The sequence below is a fragment of the Belonocnema kinseyi genome, chromosome 3, assembly GCF_010883055.1.
Source record: "Belonocnema kinseyi isolate 2016_QV_RU_SX_M_011 chromosome 3, B_treatae_v1, whole genome shotgun sequence".
NCBI classification, from domain to species: Eukaryota; Metazoa; Arthropoda; class Insecta; order Hymenoptera; family Cynipidae; genus Belonocnema; species Belonocnema kinseyi.
Window position 1 is genome coordinate 76,750,997 of NC_046659.1, and position 22,651 is coordinate 76,773,647.

Genomic DNA, 22,651 nt, shown 5'->3' on the forward strand with positions numbered 1-22,651 from the left:
GTCTATACTGAGGAATATTTTTCATTGTAATTTTGTTTTAAAACAATATCTTTGTATAATGTCTGCGTATGAAAGGGCTACCGAAACCACCGGTCAAGCGCGAACAACACGACGTAGTAGTTCTACGGCGCAGCATCGAGTGGCAGCACGAGACGGACCATCGGTTAACACCGAATCAACCCTGTTTCGTAGCGTTGGAAAACGACCACTCATCGGCCGAGACTTGAGGCGGCCATCTTGTCACTAACAGCCAGTCAGCCAATAGCTGCCCCGATAGCCCATCAGACAGAGCAAATCGACGAGGCGAAGGCTAGTACGGTGGCGCGCATTGGCAGAGACTTTTGGCACTTGGTATCTTGGATCGACGGCGTCCGCAGATTCCCGGAGGAAAAACAGGATAATCCAATAAAATTTCGCACGGGAATTTATGTATATTTGCACGAGGGATGTCTCATCGAATAAGAAATAAGTTTCTTATATTGATTAATTGACTTTCAGAAAGTTACAAGAAGTTTAGGTAATACATAGAATTTATAATTATTTTTGAAATTTCCTACAGCTGAAGAGAAAATTTGTTTGCAAGTGTTTTCGAAACTTTTCGAAAGTAAAAAAATTTTTTTTCTCTTTAAAAATTCAAAAAAATTTTCGCAGATTTTGCAGATCATTACCCAAGCGGAAGTGAACATACTCGATTATTAAGAGGAAGGTATTTATTTTTTCACGTTTTTTATTGGGATTCGTGGACTTTCAGGGAGGGAGAATCGGAAAGACCCCGATTTACTAGAGAGCTCATATTTCAGCGAAACGCGGAATACCGTAAGGGCTATGTCTGAAAGGTCGGTCAAGTGGCATGATAGGCAATCTAGGGCCCATCTTGGGGCAATAATAGCGCAGTTACCTAGTTCGGCAAACGACCTCACGGGATAGGCCCTACGACCAATTTAAAATGTGCTTCACTTAAATACGAACGGGGCAGACGAGGTTCTGAGCGAGCGGATGGGGCGTCACTTCGCGCGACAGGGGGGGGTTATCGGGTGGTACCCTTGTACCCAGAGCACGAAGTCTGTCAGGAGCCAATACCATCGACCGTAGGAACCGATAAGACGGCGCTGGGTCTCACAGAGATTTTAAGACAGAAAATCGTATTCCACCAACCGTTTACCTTACTAAAAACGACCCCCCATGGGCACTTACAATAACTAGGGATGGGGAAGAAAGTCTTTAAAGGGAATGTTATCACCAACCTATACCCCTATTCAAAGCAGACACATATGGAGAGGGAATGAGGGGCAGTGGTGACGCCCATTAACGGAATAACACCGGTTTGTGGGAGCGCGGTAAACACCAGTGTAGGAGACGCTTGTTTCACCAACCTACACACCTATTCACAGCAGAGACATATGGAAAGGGAATGAGGGGCACTGGTGATGCCCATTAACGGAACAACACCGGTTTGTGGGAGCGCGGTAAACACCAGTGTAGGAGGCCCTCGTTTCCTGAATATGGACACTAGTTCGCGCAGAATTAAGACGAGGGCCGGCGCGGCACACTGGCGCCAAGAACTACACCTGCCGTTGAGCTATTTTGTTTCCGAAGACAGCGCAATAACGCATAGAGAAAAAGGATCAAAAAGGAGGTCTGAGGACCATGGTAGAGCTCAGCGTGGGCTGACGAGAGACCGGGAATACCAAGTCTCTGTACCACTAGGCCGGAGTGTGACGACACCCTGGGTAAGCGGACCGACAGGTCAGACAACATACTACCTACCGACCATAAGCGCCCTAAAATTTGCTCCAAATGAGCCCTGCCATATCAGGATCCATTGCGGCCAAATCAAAAGACGCAGAATAGTTACTCTGACAGATGGGAGGAAAGACCGGAACACAGAAACTATGCGTAGCCAGATGCGCTTTGGCGTGTAGATCCACATGAATTTGAACCGGAAACCAATACGAGTCACAGGTAAGTGCTAAGGGATAAGGGCGAGGCCCGATGCGACATCTCGGCAAACCAAGAGACGTAACACCAATCGTAGAAGCGTGGAAGGTCATTTTTAGCGAACACAAGGGCGCAAGCATGGACAAATTCTTGTGAAGGGTCGAAGAGGGCAGAGCCGCTTCTTTTCTCGCGAACGAGTAGTGGTTATTCGCGATTTCCTTTCTGTTGAAAGACATTGCATGTCACTGGTATTGTCAGAACAGATTAGGATGGATTAAATAGGACCAGTTTAAGCGGCGTTTTTAGGCACGCTTTGGGAACGCCTTTTACCAAGAGAAGTTAGAAGAGAAAATCCTCTCACTCAGGCAAGGTCATGATGAACTGGTAGCAGACTACCTGACATGCATAGACTAGTGTAAACAAAAATTAGGTGATTCGGCAAAGTTTGGCGCCCGAATCAAAAAATTTTGAAAATGATCCTTTGGTAAATTGTTCAAAAATACTTTTATCACCATTACATATAAAACTAGGTTTGCTTAAACAATTTATTGTAGGTTTGAAATCGCATAGAATTTATACCACAGGTAAGCACTGTTCTAAAAGACAAAGAGTTCTTTAAAGAATGACAACTCTTGAACTTGCTGCTTGAAAAGGTTTCAAAATTCTTGTTTCTAAATTTTTAGGAAATAAAAAAGATTCAAATTACAAAGAAGCTATTAATAAAATGCTGGATACATACTAAAATTTGAAATGTTTAATGTACTCGAAGATTCAGTACCTTTATTCTCTTCTTGGTTTTGTCCCGGAAAATCTTGGGCACTGTTGTAAGCAGCAATATGAAAGACTTATTTAAGATCTTAAGTTTGTAGAACAAAGATATCAGGATGTTAAGAACGAACATATGATGGCAGATGAACTCTGGAATCTCGAACATGAAACTAAAATAAACCTTAAACGAAAACCGATTTGAAGGGTTTTAGTGACCTGAAAAAACACGTTATTATGAAAAAAAAAGGATAAAAATTGGAGAACAATTGTCGTGATGGCAAGGGGACTCACGTTAAACCAGAACCAAACTAGAACAAAACCTACTTCGCCCATGCCGTTGTTTCTAGGTAACGCCAAAAGTGAGATTCAAATATTGCATTAAGGGTATTGAGCTTGTAAGATTACAAAATAAAGTTGCGAATATACAGCGACTAATTTTTTTTATCACTATTTATTCCGCTGAGTACACTGAGTGCGTAGACTTGGGTGTTTAGAGCTTAGCATTTGTGGGCAGTGAGATTACACGACCCTGCCTTTGGTTAGTCACTATAGCAGAGGGCTGAAATCCTCGATCCCAGTCTTATCATGACCGTAACCTAATCTGATTGCTCATCCCTTTTTATAACGAGGACGCAAAATGACGACTATTATATGCTCCCCATGCAGGATACTTTCTGCACTGAGGTTAAGCAATACTGGCAGCATGGCTATGACTTCTTGCCCATGTAGTGTAGGTACTATGCCAACTCTCCAAACCCTAACAGCAACTGTGTTAGCTTAACCGTCAGTTAACCGTGAACCCGCTCCAGCCATGACCGGACTCAAAGTATAAGCCGTTGTCCAAGGACCCTTCTCCTTCCGGTCCCACTGCAACTACCACTCCTTCACAGTCGCCGCCCGGCGGTCGTTATCGTCCCCGCGAACACCCTTACGCCTGTCAAGGTACTTCTAACGCGTTTATCTAGTGAACATATCCATGCGTATGACAGCGGCGATGACCATTGCCGCAAGTTTAAAACAGTGTGGTATGCTATGCAAACTCATAGTTCTGCAGCACGCTTAAACGAAGCAAGCCGTTTCTGCCCGTATTGGAAGTCAAGGATGTGAGCTCAGATCTCGGCTCCTTACAGCATTATCTGGTTCGATACCCCGATGTGCAGAGTACCCTGTCTCGGAGGTGATCCTCCAGGACATTGTAAAGATACTCTGGCACGTAGCCAAGTTGCACACATTTTTTACGTCCAGCACAACCATCGCGCATATGTCTTACCTCTCGCGTGGTGCAATCCAGGCATCATGAAACAGGTCTGTGACCTCTTTCGCCGCCACGACTGTGGACCTACCCTCGTAGAGAGCGTACTGGTTGTCTGCCAAACATATTTCTGACTTCACACCGGTCCTCAATCTCTTTCGAGTAGGCCGTTCAATAAGCTTGCCCATTGTATAAAGCGTGCACAGCGACCTGAATGGGTCTGTGGGTTTCGAATATATAGGCTTAAGGTTTGTGGGTTTCGGCTGTTTAGATTTAGAGTGTATGGGTTCAATGTGTGTGGGGACTCGGAGTGAGTGGGTGTATAGTAGGTGTGTTTAGGATGTGTAGGTTTGAATTTTCTGCATAGTTAGAGTTTGTTGGGTTCCAAGTCTTTGCAGGGTTAGCGGTTGACGGGCTTGGGGTCCGAAGTGTACAGTTTAAGGGTATGTGGGTTTGGGGTTTGTGGAATTGAAATGATTGGGTTTGGATTTTGTGAGTTTGTGGCATACAGGTCAATATATGTTTTAAAGAGATTAAAAAAAACATGAAATTCCCAGAAACTATTGTTAGAAAAATAATTTGACTTAAACTAGATTTTTGATTCATTATGCATATTGCTGCCTCTTTTTAAATGCATATGATTGATTGTAGTTATATTTTGTCTGCTTTCACGTAGGTATTTTAAATTTATAATTGTGTGAATATTTTGTTCACAAAAATCTGTTTTTCAAATGATTTTCCTTATGGTTCAATTCAGTAAAACTCAAATCAATCTAATATGCTCAGTGAGTTCTGAATATTTCAACTCAAGCTCAACTTGCGTCGGTGCATCAAAATCGACCTAATGCTTCAATAAGTCAGTTCTGTTGTGGGAAATTTCCAGCTAAATTGAATCCAAATTATAATCGATTTAGTTCTACTACCGAAAATCACTGTACTCTATCAATTTCATTTGAAATCCGACAAAATTTCAAGAAAAGTCTATGTCATGGTGTCAGCGTGATTATTTAATTAAAGATGTAATTGTATAATAAAAAAAATTGAAAGAAAATTTATGCTTTACATTCATTTAAAGCTTTAAAGATTTGAAGCTGTTTCTCTACAATTCTTGAAAGTGGATTTCGCTAAAAACTGAACTTTTTAACGTCTTTTGTTAATACTTGGTAATATATACTATACATCTCTGAAGTATAAATCGTATCGAACCAATGCTTCATGCTGAGAAAAATATTTGAAAAATCTAATATTCTTCAAAGAAAGAACGAAACGTAAAAGCCAATTTTTAAATAATAATTTGCACACCTGGATAAGTTTTACAAAAAACACCTCTTACTTTTTTCAGAAATCTTGGCGATAACCTTCAAGGTTTAATTAATGTCAATTTTTCTAATAAATGGAAATCTTCTTTTTTACACCGACAATTTGAATTTTTCAAATTCATCCAAATTCTATGTTTTCTTTTTTAATATATTAAATTAATGTTTTGGAAGAAACAGCTACTTGTTAATATTATACAAATTAGACAGTCTAGAAACATCTCAATAAATATGCCTTTATTTCAGGCTGAATGGATGGACGAAATAACGAGACAAAATGCTTTAAAGAGACTTGCATCTATGAAAAATTTTATTGGATGTCCAAAGGAATATTTCGATGACAATATTCTTAACGAATTCTATGAGAAGGCGGAAGCATCTCCCACAGATTTCTTTGCAGCAGCATCAAGCATTGCTATTTTCTGTTATAACTATGATTTTAATAAATTAAGGAAGCGTGTAAACACGGCACACTGGACCCTTCATGGCGAAAGTTATAACACAGGCGCTGAATTTTCTTTGGATGGAAACGGCCCTGGCAAGTCTATTTTAGTGATAGATTCTTACGAGACTGTAAACGAGTTTTGGTTTATGTAGGGGAACCCACAACATTCGGTATTTTGTTTGGATTTGCATACTGCTTTAAGAAATAGCTGATTACCAAACTTACAAAAGCCTAGATTAATAAAATACGCTTTTCAGAAATTGTCGATAAAATCAGCTTTGAAACATTTCACGTCGTTACATGGAACGCAATGCGAGTCTTTTAACTACTAGCTAGATCTGAATGTAGTGCTCTAATACAGCAAGCCTTAATCATTTCAAATTTTTTTAAATTGTATGCACTAAATGTTTCTTAGGGATTACATTTTCTTATTTTTAAGTATTTAAGAAACCAATCATTTCACATTAAGAACCGAGTAAGAAGATAGTAGAAAAGAAATTTATGAATGAACAGCTTGCATTTCGTCGAGTTTTCTACGTAGCAGGGAATGATTTCTTTAATAATGTCAAGGAAGCGTTTTTGCACTTGACTTCCATCAAACTTTATACTAAAAAACTGAGCTAAAAAAACAAAAAGTTAAAGAAATTTTTGTCTAGTCGTTCCTCATAATTGAGGATGTCGTAAAAAGGAAGGACTAGTCTAGTAAATTCATAACGTTAGGCCATGTTAATGACAAATATTTAAATAGTTATTCTAAACTTCGGAACCACGAAACCCTTAAACGAATCGAATTTCAGCTTGAGAAATGCAAAGTTCATAGTAAAATTTAAACTTAAGTTGGAAACAACTCTGAGAAAGTAGAATATAAATAAACGCTTAAATAATGAAAATAGAAACTATACTTTTCGAATTTTTATTATAAAAGCTGTATCTAGGTTTTTGCATTCAATTTCCACAAATTCCAAATCACATATGAAATTTTTACAAAGTTTAAGAAAAACTCTAAATGCGAAAAAAGAAATAAAACCTGAAAAACATCAAATGAGAAACATAAAAGAAAAAAGGACAATCAGCGGAAGGAGTATGCATACCAAATATACAAAGGGTGTAGGTTCCCCTTGCGAGGATCCAAAATTCAAAAAACTGAGTTTGGATTCTGTACTGGAGATAAATTTTTTCATATTATTATTATGAGGTAGGACATCTATAACTTTTATTTATTTATATATGTAAAATAAATTGAACATTTTAGATGTCGCTGCTGGAATCCTACGGGACATTTTCTTCAAGAGGCATGCGTTAAATTACATGAACTTCGCTAGCATTGGCTCTTTTAATATAGGATATATCGTGGCTTATTTGTTTACTGATATTGATGCCTATATGACTCAAGAAACAGAAAAAATATATCTTGCGAAAGCTGATTGCTTTATTAAGCAGTACGGAAGTTATACTGTTGAAGAAGTCGGCCTTAAGGTGTGTATATGCATAAGACAGACAAAAAGGGTCTGCGTTTTCTTATCTTTTTTCACACAAAACTCATTTTGAGTTTCAGCTGTATTTGAGTTTTCGCGGTCACGATTCATTTTAAAACTGAAAAAAAAAACAAATATATTGCTTTCAATGTTTGCATTGCTTAATATGAAGCGGTTGTGGTTTCAAAGGTTGTCTAGTAGGGAATCATGGCATAAATATAATACTTTTTGATTTGAACTCGTAAATAACAAACCGAGTTACACTACACCAAATACTGAGTTAAAATAAAAAATATTTAACAATTTCCAGATAAATGGTACCTCAACGCAAATAAGCAACATTCTCGACAACACAGGACTAAAAGCAGCATACCTAGCCTATCAAGAGTGGGCAGAACGCAACCTACCCGAACCCAAATTACGTGGATTAACAGATTATTCAATACCACAGATTTTCTGGATTCTTGCAGCTCTCCAACAATGTGAAAAATACGAATTAGAATATTTGAAGGAAATCGTTCAAACAGGTGATTATAGTCCATCAGGATTCAGAATCATAGGTACAGTGTCTAACAGTCCAGAATTTGCAAGAGACTTCCATTGTCCGCCTTGTTCCAAAATGAATCCATCCAATAAGTGTTCCGTATGGTGAACCATTATTCGAAATAAATATTTCACTGTTGAATGACTTTTGAAATTTACTATATATGTTCAATTTACTTTTATTCTGAATTAGAATTTTTTAAATAATCTTTGCACACACTGCCGCTTAACTGTTTGGCACTAAATAATGTATACTTGAATATTTAAAATAATTAAGAATATACTAATTGTATGATTATGTATGTCAGTTAAGGGCATAGAAAATAAAATTTCTTGACGCCAATAACAGTGAAATTTTACCTTTTTTTCTATTTGAATATAATTATGAGGAGGCACGCTCTTTAATTAATGCTTATTTTGTTGTAAGAATACTCTTAAGGTCAGGTAAAACTATAATTTGCACAAAAAAGAAAATTATTTATTGCCCCAGATGCATTATTCATATTTTAAAAAATAACTGTTTCCCTATTTAGCTTTGGCAATAGTTTTTTTCCAATTATTTAACCATCATTCTTGAGAAATGTAATATGCTAAAAAATGTTGCAATAAAGGTCAATTATTCACCTACATCCATCACGAATTTTTACATGAGTACACAAAGCTTCGCAGCAGCAAAGTGTGAAATTTTCAATATAGTAAATACAAAACCAAGGAAGAGATATGTGTATTCAATTCCTTAATGCAAAAATGCTAGTGCATATTACCATTTTATAAATTCGTTTCATATATCAATTTTTTGATTTAATATTACCTGCGCATGTAGCATCCATCATATATAACTATAATTATTACCAAAAAAAAGCTCTAATTTTTTAATTTCCTGCTTTGTACAAGTCCCATTTGTAATTATATAAATCTATGGGACCAAGCCATGATTTTAAGTTAGAAAATATGTGTTATTTTTACATAATTTAAACTTTAAAATCTTCAATGTTTAATAAACTTGTTTAAACATGTATATCGCTGTACATATATATATCGTAATTTAAAATATACCATCAAAGTGTTTTTATTGAGATCTTTTACTTTTGTGGAACCATTTCTTAAAAATGGTACATTGTAATTTTTGGCAGGAAAATCCTTATTATAAGTCTATAAAACATTATTTAATAGATTAGAACAAAAATACATAATTAATTTTATAGTAAATTAATATAAATTGATATTTTTTCAATCCAGTCTGATCACTCATTAGTGGAACAAGAATTGTAGTGTTTATCCTTCAGCGGGACACAAAAGAGGACAATGATAAAATATTACAAATATTGCTTGTAAGCTTAAATCTTGCTGCTTAGTTAATTTTTATTCTAAAAAAATTGTACTAAGTACTCTATTGCAACCTCCAATTCTAACCTCCAATTTTTATAATACAATAGCACAGATTATTGATAAATAGTTATAAATATTTATAACATTAATATTATCGATTTACTTGAAAATTCAATTTTTGCCGTAAACTAAATTTTCGGTTAAAAAATTATATTTTACAGTTAAAAAAATATCTGTTCTTGAGAAAACTCTTCTTTTCGGCATGAAAATTCATTCTTTTTGATCGAAAAAGCTACTATTATATTTTTGATTTGGAATTCATTTTAAGTAAAATTAATAAATAGATTGTGCAAAGTGTTCAAACGAATTTCAATTATTTTTTGCTTCACAATTTTATTATTTGTTTGAAAATCTAATTATTTTCTTTAAAATACTAACTAGTTTTTTGAAAAGTCAATAGTTTGGTTGACATTCTCTTATTCCTTTACTAACAAATCTTTTTTGATGAATATTTTATCTATGCTGTTAAAAATTCGTCTTTTTGGTTCGAAAATTTATCTTTTCAATGATAAATTTTATCTTTCTCAAGCAAAAAGATAAATGTTTGGTTGAAAATTAGTCTGTTTAAGTTTTGGCTTCAACAATTTTATTGAAAATTTGTTTTTTTTTCATTCTTTCCACTGCTTTCAAGTTGTATATTAATTAACATTTTTTTTTTAAATATCAATTATTACATTTCTTGAGAATAATTCACCTTTTTTGGTCAAAATTCCCCTGCTCGATTAAAAGTTGTACTGCTTTTCACAAGATTAATAATTTTACTTGAAAATTCCACATTTTGAATCTAAATTAACATTTTGCTTAAAAATGTATATTTTAGAGTTAAAAATATAACAGTTTTGTAGAAATATATTGTTTTTAGCTTGAGAATTACATTTTTTTCGGCACTAAATTAATATGTTTGGTTTAAAATTAACTTTTTGTTGACAATTCATATATTTGTGTTCAAAATTATATTATTTTGGTAGGAAGTTCAAAAATTTTCTTGAGATATTTTTTCTTCGCGTATAATTTTTTTTATTACTACAAGTCAAACCGTTGGAGAGAAAATAATAATATTTTTATATAAGGATTCATCTTTAGAGTAGAAAATTAGTCTTTTTAATTTTAAAATTCAATAATTTGTTTAAAAATTGAAGTACTATTAGGTTAAACAAAAAAGGTGAATCTCTATCAAAAAATATAATAGTTGATAATTAAAAAAAAATTTATTACTAATTGAAAGCAGTCAAATTAATTCAAAAAAAATTTTATCTTTAAAACATTTATATTTTTAACTCGAAAATAGAAGTTTTTAACAGAAAAATTAATTTACAAACGAAAAGTTGAATTATCAAGTAAATCGATAATATTATTCTTATTTGTATTTATAATATTCAATAATAATCTATAATATCAAACTATAATTCATACTTACGAATTTTTATGAAAAATTAAATTTATCAGTAACTAATAAATTAATTAACAAAGCAGTTGGCAAAATTTGAGGTTAGAATTGGAGGTTGCTATAAAGTACTTTGAAGAACATTTTTAGAATAAATAATCAATTAGACTGCAAGCATGGAAGTTACAAACAATATTTTTAATATGCCACTAACACAATAGTGCGAAATTTAATGGAAAACACGGTAAAGATGATCGCCTCAGCAATATTGGAACGCAATTGTGCAACTCACGTTGATGTGTCGTCCGAAACTAAAACACTCATCGACAGCTTCTCCCGGTTTGGGAAACTTCGTGAAGAATTTGTCCAAAAGCGGAACATTAAAATATTCATAACTTATTGAATAAAATCGCTTAAAATTGATGAATTTTATTTTTTAACGTATTAAAACTGAGAAAAAATATGACTTTTTCTATCAGTGTCCAAAATTTCAACAATACAAGGTTATAAAAGTGTTTGCGGAAAGTTTTGATATACGAAAAATAAAGAATTTTTCAGCGGTTCCTTTAAAGATATGGATGAGTATTTTTTATTATTTTTTATTTAATGTATTACTTGTCAAAACAAACGTAAATAGTGATAATAAATTCATAAGAACGTTAAAAATACCAGAAAATTTTCTTTTTTATGATATACGTTTACCTTTCATATTTTAAATATAAAATAGTTTTACTAGCTGATTAAAGAAAAATACAAAGAAAATTTAATCAAAAAATGTATAGGCGACTATAAAAATTTTAACAGTAGCTTCTCCTAAATTTGAACTAGGATATATTTTTCAAAAGAAATTTGAATCAACGTTTTTTGATGTTAAATGTCTTGAGGCAGCCAGTAAAGTTTTCTCATAGAACTCACTTCGATGTAAGATAATAATTTGTAATTTTTCCTCGCTTTCGACTAAAAGCATTTCTCCGAAAATATTCCAAGTCTTTTACCCACCTTAAAAAAGTTATAAATTGAAAAAAATGGTTCTTTTTTTCAAATTGTCATAACTTTGTCAAAAATAGTTCGATCGAAACGTTTTTGCAAAATCTTTGTAATTAAATGTACTTTAAAAAAATAATACAAAAAATTGTTTAGATAGTAAACTCTATACAATTTTTGTGTTTTTTGAGAAAAACAGTTAATTTTTTTATTTTCGCCATTTATATTTATTTTTGTATTTTTTCAAAAAAAAACTTCAATCACATCTGCGATTATTTCCGCCAATCCCAGAGTGGGCCGAATTTTTTTTCAATTTTTGTTTGTTAATTAAAATTTTTTTTCAGTTTTTCAAATTTTTTCCAGAAATTTTTCTCATATAATTAAATGAAAAAATTTGAAAATTTTCTAGGAAGTATTTTTAGTCGGCTAGAACATAATTACACAGTTTCAGCCAAATCGAAAGAGGTGGGGTTCAAAAGTGGTATATATATATATATATATCAGGTGTAAATAAGGTTTAATTTTAGTAGTGCCCGGTAACAGTCGTTTCCCATTTTTTTAAAATGAGAGTTGTTATTAACATCAACTGAATGAAACTCAAGAAATGCTTAGAGCTTGTAGTTTAAATGTTTTTTTAAAATAGAAAATGCTACCGTAAACTTCGAAAATAAGTTTAATTGAACTATTTTGTTTGTTTTATAGTAATACTCCCACGCTTGAGCAAACTCATCAGTCTTGTCCGGCCTAATAAAAACAATGTTCCTATCATAAAAATCATGGAATATTATATTCACTTAATTTAATGATTCCTACTGTGTCAATGGTTTTAAAATATATCCTCTAATGTTCTTTGTAGTGAATCAGTCTAAAAATCTTCCGTAAAAAATCCAACTAATACATATGTGAAAAACTGAAGTATATGAAAATGACCGATATATTTTAGTGTATCCTTATGTGCGGCACTTAAAACTGACTACCTAGGCCCGTTTTATTTGCCCGTTTACTTATTTAACTTCCTGGAATCAATAACTTGAATAAATGTCATGTATCTAAGTTTTTATTATTTTGCAAAATTTCTCGATGACTCATGATAAAAATTATATCGCGGATATGTTAAAATGATAAAGATATTGCATTACACCCCGAAAACAATCCACATTTACATTTTTGTAAGACAAGTATTCAAAATTTTCTAACGATAATGTATTTCTCTTTGCCAATCAAATTTCATTTTTATTCGTGTCTAAATTTATTTTAAATCGCTAAGTATTTTGCAAACTTTGTTACATGTTTATTTAGAACTATGTATCGCATTTTTGGATCACAAATATATTAATTCATCAACAATTGAACTTCATTTTTTAGCTTGTAAGTAATAGAAGGCAAATTTATGGTGCATTTCTATGAGCCATGGTATCACATCATCGAATTATGAAAAAGCGAAAAAATTATACTTCAGCAGATGAAGCCTAATTTATTTGAAGAAAATGTTTTTAGGATTTAAAGTTTGGTAGGTCTATATCAAATATCCAATTTTTAGACAAAAAGCTCTCACTTATTTCGATAAATAACGATTTTTCTTAGCTTAGCTGATATTTCTTATAGTTCGTAGTTTATAAATTAATAGCGTTGCAGAATACATTTAGTGCGGTCCTATCTTTCAAAAAAGATTTTTTTCTTAGTCGACCAGGGCATTTCGTACGAAAACAGTACTTTTCATCGTATTAAGCAGGGTATGACCGGTTTTTTTTACTAAAACCGTTTATTAAGGGATCCGGATACAAATTTCAAATTTTGCAGAAATTGTGAAGGTGAAAAAAGTATTATGTAGAACGAAAAAAAGATTCCGCTGTGGGACCAGGTGGTATCAAGACCTTTTGGAGGAATAAGTTTCCTTCAACCTACCAGCATCTGGCGCGCAATTTTCACCTCATATCCATTCTCGGTAGAGCCTATTCTGAAGTGGTTAGTGGAAGGACGCATAGTAATCTTGCCTATGATCGAAAGCTTAGCTCATCCAAAAATTTACTATCCTTAGCTATCCTTAGTGATGGGACAGTTCGAAAAATCAGACATGTATGGCAAGAAATATACGAAGAACGCTGTTCAAAGCAAGGCGTAGCAGTCGGGTGAACAAAGGTATTGATGTCGCTTGGGAAAACCAGATTTACTGTCTTATCTGAAAAACATCGTGTGACAACTAACAACGTCCCCTTTGAAAGAAGTGTCTTTCAGGTTGGCACCAGGAGTCAACTCCTCTTTTGCCTCAAATTATCGTAACTATCTCTCGCAATTCGCTATTGCGAATAGCACTTTTGCCATCCATGCTAAAAATAAAAAACAACTACTCTCTAGGTGATTAAGTCTCTAGACTCTAGGGATTGTCAAGAATACTTTCAGGTGATTAGAAGAGAGGTTTGCTTAGAAAAGTGCGCCAAGCTTTATTTGAGGCGAGAAAAACTTAATGACTTCCCCGAAGACCCTGAGCTCGTCGACAGAAGCGTTATATGAAACTTTGGCGCTGTAGACACCTATACATACCCAAGCTTCCACAGAGATGCATTCACGATGTGAACAAAGTATCTGCAACAAACATGCTTGCCGTGCCAGTAGTACTGTATTCATTTAGAGTGGTTCCGTGGACGAAGAACGACCTTAGAGCTCTTGATATCGGGACACGAAAGGTTAAGTTGATGAATAAAAGGCTGCATCTTAAATCTTCTGTTCCGCGACTCTACATCTAACGATGTCAAAGGGACACGGTATATTGAATTTTGAACGTCTTCACAGCAGGATTATTATGGGTGCAGCAAATATAGACGCAAATGGAAGGTAACCTGTCTTAAAATGGTCAGAAAACACGAAGAAGTTGGCAAAGGAGCGTTTCTTTAAAAAGCAGTAGAGGCGACTGCTTAAACACTTAGCCTTGACTTCAATATCAGTACTAAGCAAGATGCATGAAATTTCTTCCATATCGAGTGCTCCCTCCTAAAAGTTCGAATTAAGAAAGCGCAGTTTCTTTCGTGAATAGCTTATCGACAAGAGGATGTGCGGCATATTCGACAGAACTGTGGAGGATCAGTCGATATCATATGAACTAAAGTTTGCTATCCTTAAATCTCCCGCATTAAAGTCGGTCACGAAGGGCTTCATTTCGACATATATCAAAAACACAATGCGACACTAAGGGTGCTTTATTACCATCTTTGCCACTCTCATAGCATTAGCCTTAATCCTGCTCCTCTAAATCCTCCCAGGAAAATTAAGTCAATTGTCGAGAATGAGAATGGTCGCATATGCTGGAACTTCATGTTCTCGACAACTTTTTATGTTGCGCACCCGTGGCCTGACACAGTTCACTGGTTAACATTGGTTACTAGCCTGAAAAGCTAATCGTATTAGGTCCGTAATAGACTGTAACTACCTGAGTCACGGTCATGAGACGTAGGCAGAACTAAAATTTTACAGCGATTTCTCTGTAAGCGGGTGCAGTTTTAAAATATTTCAAGTTAATGCTTCCAAATTTTACGCATCTTATCGATTGAAGTATACATATCATGTTCTGCATTAGAACAATTTTTAGTGCGAATAGCTTAAAACTACAAATTTGGTTATTAATTTTAAAATTTCAGTTAAAATACATGTATTTAAAACTATTATTATACCAGCTTAAGAATATTTATTGTTTAAAAAATACATTTTCAAACCATTCACCTATCTTCATTGGCCAATAGGTGCTCGTAAAATGCCGTGCTTTTATAGCTCGAACTAATACGTTAAATGTACATTATGAATTAGGCTGGGGCGAAAAACCAACATTGTGCGTCCAGGAAACGCTTGGATGCGGAAAAGTGGCCCAGTCTAATCCGTAACTCAGCGCACTTTGAAAATTTAAAATCGGATAATATCTTCAGTCTATTCTTTGAGGGTAAAATCTCGAAATTTCACTAAGAAGCACTAAAATTTAAGGTTTTGCAAAAATGGGCTTAAAATCGATACTGGTGCCTTCCAAGGGTGACTTTATGATGAAAAGTCATCAGAGGGTACTTAGAGGTCCGTACCGAATCGCCAAAGTCACCCCATGCCAATCCTCATGGAGGGGGAAATGGCTCAAAATGGCATATTTTCGAGTAAAACGCTTAAATACTTGTGCAGCTCCTATCTCACTGAGTTCTACTACTTTGAGTGACCCAGAGCCCACCACGTGGAGGTGGCTGCACATCGGGATCCACCCACACCCTACTCAACCGACCAACCATATGTAGAACGTGCTTATTTAAGTCTCAGAGTCATTAATTACACCCGCAAAGTCTTTCTTAGTGTCAAATAAGTTGACAGTCTTTCGAGAAAGAAGTGTGGCGCGTATCTGTCGGTCCCGAGCCTCGGGGCAGATGCCTTACCTGGACGCCTCTGTTACCAGTGTAACAGTTCTTTTCACGGCTACTGTGTGACAAGGAAAAGATGTAAAGTCCCAGTCTGGTACCAAGCCATCGGCCATAGATAGCTTAGCGGTAAGTTCATCCTCTATTACAGGAATTAAAACTGGAGGTACGGTGAGTTAAACATCTGTCTGTTACCAATCAATCATTTCTGTGTAATCATTAGCTCTAAAATTAATTTTTGGCTCAATATTGTATCTAATAGTTTTCTGTTGCTTATGTTTTGCTTCCAGGATTTTTATGAGTGCGTCTTGGCGAACGGTAAGCCTAGGGTCGGTTACCATTCCAAGAAGTGTATTTTCTGGCATGGCAGAGAAGCCGTTTGTCTGAATGGAAGTGTTTACCAAATTTCGGTACTTTAGAGTATTATTATTCATTATTTATTATTCATTATTATCAGAGTACTTCAGTAAGTATTCAACTAATACTTGCAGTTTGTTTGTGGGTCTTTTTGTTGATATGCATAATCTCAGAATTCTATTTGCAGTTGGTAGTCAGCGAGCCATGTTGATGGGGCCTATCTTCCGGAAGGCCAGCTCAGGAGAGCCCGCTCCGAACCGCATAGCATCTGATATCTCATAAAGATACCTTTGATCTGAGCAGAGATCAGTGGAATCAATCTCAAGTAAATCACATTCAACTTGTTTAAACTTTACAACGTCGAGGGTCTCACAAGTTGGAAGTTGTCCCCCTATTGGCCCTAAGTATTTTGTTCGGACCAAAGGTAGGTCCATCAATAAATACATAAAGACTTCTGAACAGTAGCTCATTGAAATGTAATAGACAGACAACCCATTGCAAGGGACGATCAAGTCGTTCCTATAGTAGACGAATAATTTCTCCCTTCCAGCCCGTATTCGTATTTGTACCGTTCCAGCCCACGACTACCACTGCATCGAAACTTCCATTCAGTTCTGTTGTTACGTAATTATAAAGAGAATCACACTCATCTTGGACAGGGCTCGATGGTGTGACGACATGGCCTACGTATTTAGAACCTGGTTCGGCCACCAAAGATATGTGTTCCTCGTTAATAAATCCGGAGGCTGTCAATGTTTCGTCTTTCCGACTATCAAAGTATAAGCCACGAATAGAATCCTAATGGCGTGATTCCTCCTTCAACTTGGAGCCTATTCTAATTTTCTCGCGCCTTATTTTACTTTTATCTATGACTAGAGACTCAGGTACTTTTTGAGAAATATCCGCGGAGATCATACCTGCTCGATTGGCAACGAGTAGTAAAGACGAGCTTAAATGTGCCGCAGCCCGTTGACTTATACCATATCTTTGAGCAACCACTGCTGCTTCCGATAAGTCAAGTCTAGCCTGCGATGATTTTCTCTGCACAAGCCTGCGTGGCATGTCTCGATTATTATGATTTTTCGTGGGTTTTCCACAAAGAAAGTAGCTACCCCTATAAGACAAAGTTATCCCAAGTAACTACTAAAAAAATTTTTTTTAATCACAAGAAAATTTTAAAAATCAAATTTTCTCGAAAACGGATCAACCGATCATGATGTTTAAAATATATGTTAGAGAGAGTACTCAGGGGGTGAAACTAATAAGGGGGCTAAATAATAATGAGCCAAACTAATGTCATGTTTGACCAGAATAAATCACGTAAGGGTTGTCAGTCAGATTAGCATCCCTTACTTTATTTACACTATATACATTCTGTAATAATATCTTAACAAAACATATATACATAAATTTGCGAGCTTATTTTGTTCTCAGTTGAATCGAGCGATTTGATTCATTCAATATTTTGTCAAAAGTACCATATTCTCAGTTATCTCAATTTGTGCCTCATATGTTTATCTTCGTGAAGTTTGAACGTAGTCTCTCATAGTACCTTTCGACTTAGCAAGAAACGATTTCACTTTCTTCTTGCTTAGTGCCGATGAGTGCACTGGTCATATATCATACAATTAGTTTCACATAGAAGTATGGGCTTAATTTCCCTGCACTTTATTACAAATGTTACATATGGTGTAAATAAAGGTTTTTTTTTGTGGAAGGAGTAAAAACGGAAAATTCTTATGCACTAACCACATTCGAACTTTGCGGACCATGAGCAAAATATGTGCACATCACACATATTTGCATAGTATATATATACACGTGAGATACACACATGGACGCATAGTCCACAACGAGCAAAGGTGAGTATGGGAATCACCAACTGGCACCTACCCAATAAACCTTAACTCCTTTTCCTGCCAACCTAGGACTCCGGAACCGCTCATCACATTACTCCCGATATTATAATGCACTGATATCACATTTTCTGCGGGTACGACCTGCAACGGTTAATGATTAAACATATTTCGGCGAAAGTTTCACTGAGGTAAAGAAAATAATTCTGAGCTCGTCGACTGCGTCGCGCTGAAGTAAGCAAATTTCGGTAAACCATGTAGAATCAACAACAGAAAACACACCAAAAATATGTTTTGACTAATATATTTCCTCCGAAATAAATCACATTGTTGTGGACGAATTAGAACTTATTTAATACCATTTAGCAAAAGCGCAAAATGTCACTGACAGATGGGAAACCCCATTTCTTTTAAATTTAATAAAGTAAAACGAAGCAATGTACGATATCACGATTTTCTGCTATTATAATGCGATAATTACGATATATATTGTAATTCATGCGATACAGTTTTCTCAGTGTAGGCTAGTAAGCCGTGCTTCGGCTTCCTTCATTATTTCGCCTGCTTGGCGTTCACCGAGTTTACTTGACCTTCATTTAACTAGCCTCAGCTAGGGTACGCGTCGTACTCGGTAGAAAAGACAATTGTCTCTTCTTGGACTCGCTGGTCTTCGACCCTGTGAGGTAGTATCCTGCACTACTGAACCTATCTCTCTCCCTGAGCTGATCTTCTCTTTTCTTTTGTCTTAGGACCTTCTCCACATAATGAGCGATGGTATCCCATTTTGCCTGAGAGCTGATCAGCAGCGCGCCAATGTTGTCTGGCGTCACGTTGGCGTTGATCTCTGCTTCCAGACACGCCTTTCTGCTGCCCATCTAGTGCACCTGAAGAACGTATGCTTTGGGTTGTCTACCTCGTTTGAGCAGTATTTTCAGTTAGGGCTAGGTTTTTTATTCCGTTGTAATAAATAGGCGTTTAACCAGAGAGGAACTGGGTAATGTGGTTGTTCACATCCCCATATCCCCTGTTGAACCACGGTTTCACTTCGCCTATTATCCTGGCATTCAACCTAACCACGTTCTCTGCTTGCCTCTGCTCCTCAAAATTCAGAAGCATTTGTTGCCTCTCTTGGGTCGCGATGTTTTTGTCATTGCTCGTCCTTTCCGCCTCGTATATCCTTTTGGCCTTGTATATCCTTTTGCTCTCGGCGGCAAGAAGGTCAATGGGAATACATCCCGCTATGACCAACACCGCCGGATCAGATACGGATCTATACGCACATGTCACTCTTAAGGCTCCTCCCCTCTGCACAGCCACAAGCTTTTTCTTGTGACATTCGTGTCTTAGGACATCAGCCTAGGTCTCTGCACTGTAGAGCATTATTAAGTTCACCACGCTCAATTAAACCCTTCTTCTACCGCTTCTAAGGCCAGCGATGTTCAGCATCAGCCTTGCCAGCGTAGCGACCATTTTTTCTGCTGTTTCTGCTGCCTTCGTTATTTGGATCTTAAAGGTGAGTTTCTTATCTATCTAGGTACCTAGTTACTTCAACACATTCACAGATACAACGTCGTGACAGACGCTGTTAGCTGTCAATGGTTTCTTGAAGTGCCTCTGTGTAGTGAAAACCACCATCTCTGTCTTCTTGATAACAAGTTAGAGCCAATCATCCTTCAGCCAATCATCCTTGAGACCTCTTTCACAAGAAGCCCTGCCTACTCTTCGTTACGAGCCTTAATCATTGCCGCCAAGTCATCAGTGAAACCGATTAGCTTGGTTCCAATGGGTCAGTCCATAAATAGGGCCTCATCGTAAAAAACGTTTCAGAGGTCAGGTCCAAGCGCTGACCCCTGGATGACTCCAGCTGGAACGTATGTGCTGCGTGTACCCTCTGTCGTTTCATAGATGAGCTACCTATCATTAAGGTAGTCGCCTATTATGTGCAGAAGGCACTCTAGAGCCTCTAACCGTCTTTTAAGGACGTCAAGAATGTCAACCCATTTCACAGAGTTGAATGCGTTTTTGACGTCGGCCGTGATCAGAATTCAGACCTTTCTGGATCGGTGAATGCCGCTCAAGGCTTGTTGGACCTCTTACAGAGCCTCTCTAATTGCTCCCACAGTTGATCGACCTACCTGGAAGCCGTGCTAGTTTTCGGCCAATCCTCCTACTGCATGTACTGCCGCTCTTAGTCTGGCACGTAGCAAGTTTTCAATGAGCTTCCCGATGACGTCAAGTATGCGGATTATTCTGTATGAAGACGCCGTGATCGGGGCCCCTTACCCTTGTCCAGTCTGACAAGCCTCTGTCTCTTCCACCTAGAACAGAAAACTCCAGATGCAAGTCTGGCGTTGGACAGGTTGAGCAGTATGAACGGGTGTTCTTGTTCTATTAACCGAACCACCTCCGTCGAGATGCCGTCAAAACCCAGTGCCTTTCCGCATACACATTTTGGAGGCTGCCATCCACAGTTTCTATTCAGTGAAAAGAGGGATTGCTCCAGGCAACATTTTCTCTATGATGTCGCGGCTTTGAAGATTGGGGAATAACTCCCCAATGATTTGCTCCATCATGTTGAGCTCCATGGCTGTGACCAGCGCGCGCCCGTACAGCTTTTCCGTTACTATCTGATAACCAATACCCTAAGTGTCTTAATCAACAAAAATTCTGACCTAAATCCACTTGTGGCACTTGCTCTCGTTGATGGCTGGGTTGGGCACCTTCTTAGCGACCATATAGTCTCTGTTAGCCTGAACTGGTTTCTGAGATCTTAGGAATTTCTTAGGCATCGATGCGTTGCATCCTCGCACGATCAAGTTGATAGTGCGGTTTGCAAGCTCCTCGAAGTTTTGCCTAGAGACGGCTGTAGCTTGCCGTGTAATCTTCGAGCACCTTTTACTCGTGCACCCTTCTTGCTGCACCCGGCGACGCCTAAAAATCGCCCGATTTTTTAATCTGATTTATAAATCTCTTCCATGTTTAGACTCCGCTCAGAGAAGTTATTGGATTTGGGTAAAGTTTTACCCCCTTTCCAGTACTTGTAAAACGTTCAGGTTTTGAGACTTTAAGTGCCGAAAGCTGAAGGGTAAGTTTGTCAGCTAATTTTTTTTCAAGATTTAAAAATTTTATGTACAGATATTTGCAGTACTCTGAATTCTGAATAATCTATCTTCACGACTTTTTTCAATAGAAGAAAATTAACAGTGTTATAGACTTTTCAAAATTCAAAAATCTCAACAAAAATAAAGTCTTAAGACAAACAAAGCACGATACGAAAATACGTCATTACATATTTCAAACCGATTAATGGTCCAATGGACTCGAACGATTTCTTGATTGAGCTTTTAATTAAAATCTAAAATATTATTTAATTTTAATGTAAAATTACTATCAGTTCTCAGACACATTTAAGATAGAAATGTAGATTGTGTTAATAAGTTTTTAATAATAAACCTAAAATTTAATTGTTCTGGTTAATTAATATTAGCAACATATACTATAAATGTCTCCTATTGGTTTTCTATTCAAACATTTCTAAAGAGGGCGTCCAAAAGGCTTCAAAACATGTTAGATCGTCGTAGTATAAAAAAAACGTCTGTAATATAACAATTGTACCCTTAGAACCGGGCCTCTACGGTTCCCTCCGGCTTACGAATATAACCGAACGAAGCCTGAATATAACCGATCTTTGGCAATGAGAGAGTTCGGGTAGGGCATATCAGAGCTTAGACGGCCGCGGTCAAGTACACATGTGTGTAAACACTTTCAATCTTGAATAAAAAATATTAAATAAAATGGCGGCTTCACGAAGAGCGCGACGCGTACTGTGTGACAATTTTAAGTGTGTGTTTCCTGCAAATTGTGCAAATGGGTCAGGCAATTTTTATAATTAAGCTCTCAGTGTTTAAGTCTTCTGCTCCATAGATTTCAAGCTTTGTGCTATAAACTAAATTGAACGATTGCATAGCCTCTAAAGTGGCGCCAACTTTGCAGGAACTCACCGTTTCTAAGCTCAAGGAAATATTGCGAAAGTTAGGGGCAATCCCATAGGTAATTAAGCGGAATTGGTCGCGCAAATTTTCGAAAAAGATCTGAGGGGTACCTAGCAGATCGATAACATCGGAAAAAGACTTGACCGTAAATGAGCATGCATCCGGTGAAGATCTGGAAACGGCTACGGGGAAAATAATTCGTCTTTGGCAGAATTAGAGAAAGTCAAACGCAGGATCAAAATCTTTAAGGAAGCCGCTGAGCAACGTAATCTGAATCGGAGGAAGGAAGATGCACTAAAAGTGATACAGGATGAACTCGAAGCGATTGCCCGTGAGCTTGAAGCAGCCAGACAGAAGCTTGCAAGCGTGACCGATTCTAGACGACTGGAAGACATTTGCCGTGAATTAACTGAACACTCGATCTTAGCAATCTATAACCACGTGACGAAACAGAGCTTCATTTCGGCGCCTTATCTCTGCCGATGCTTCTGTTACAGAAAAATAAATGTTAGCAATGACATAAAAATTGTATAATTTAAACTTACCATAGCTAGATTTATTTCAAAAAAG

General features: G+C 36.5%; 2 protein-coding genes across 2 annotated transcripts in view; one reads left to right on the forward strand and one right to left on the reverse strand.

Annotated features, from left to right (window-relative positions):
- The window catches only part of LOC117170137 (neprilysin-2-like), a 26,853-nt gene extending 18,770 nt beyond the window's left edge, over nucleotides 1–8,083 (forward strand). Inside the window, exons 6-8 of the mRNA XM_033356676.1 lie at nucleotides 5,521–5,812; nucleotides 6,972–7,195; nucleotides 7,505–8,083. Coding sequence (XP_033212567.1) covers nucleotides 5,521–5,812; nucleotides 6,972–7,195; nucleotides 7,505–7,846 — 858 coding nt within the window. The 3' untranslated portion in view covers nucleotides 7,847–8,083. The remainder of the gene's footprint in view (nucleotides 1–5,520; nucleotides 5,813–6,971; nucleotides 7,196–7,504) is intronic.
- A 10,981-nt stretch (nucleotides 8,084–19,064) lies between these two features.
- Nucleotides 19,065–19,724, reverse strand: LOC117169886. Its single transcript, XM_033356394.1, has 2 exons — nucleotides 19,650–19,724; nucleotides 19,065–19,394 (listed from the first exon to the last, which is right to left on the reverse strand). Exons 1-2 carry the CDS (start codon nucleotides 19,722–19,724, stop codon nucleotides 19,065–19,067), a joined length of 405 nt encoding a protein of 134 aa, XP_033212285.1.
- Nucleotides 19,725–22,651: the final 2,927 nt, after the last annotated feature.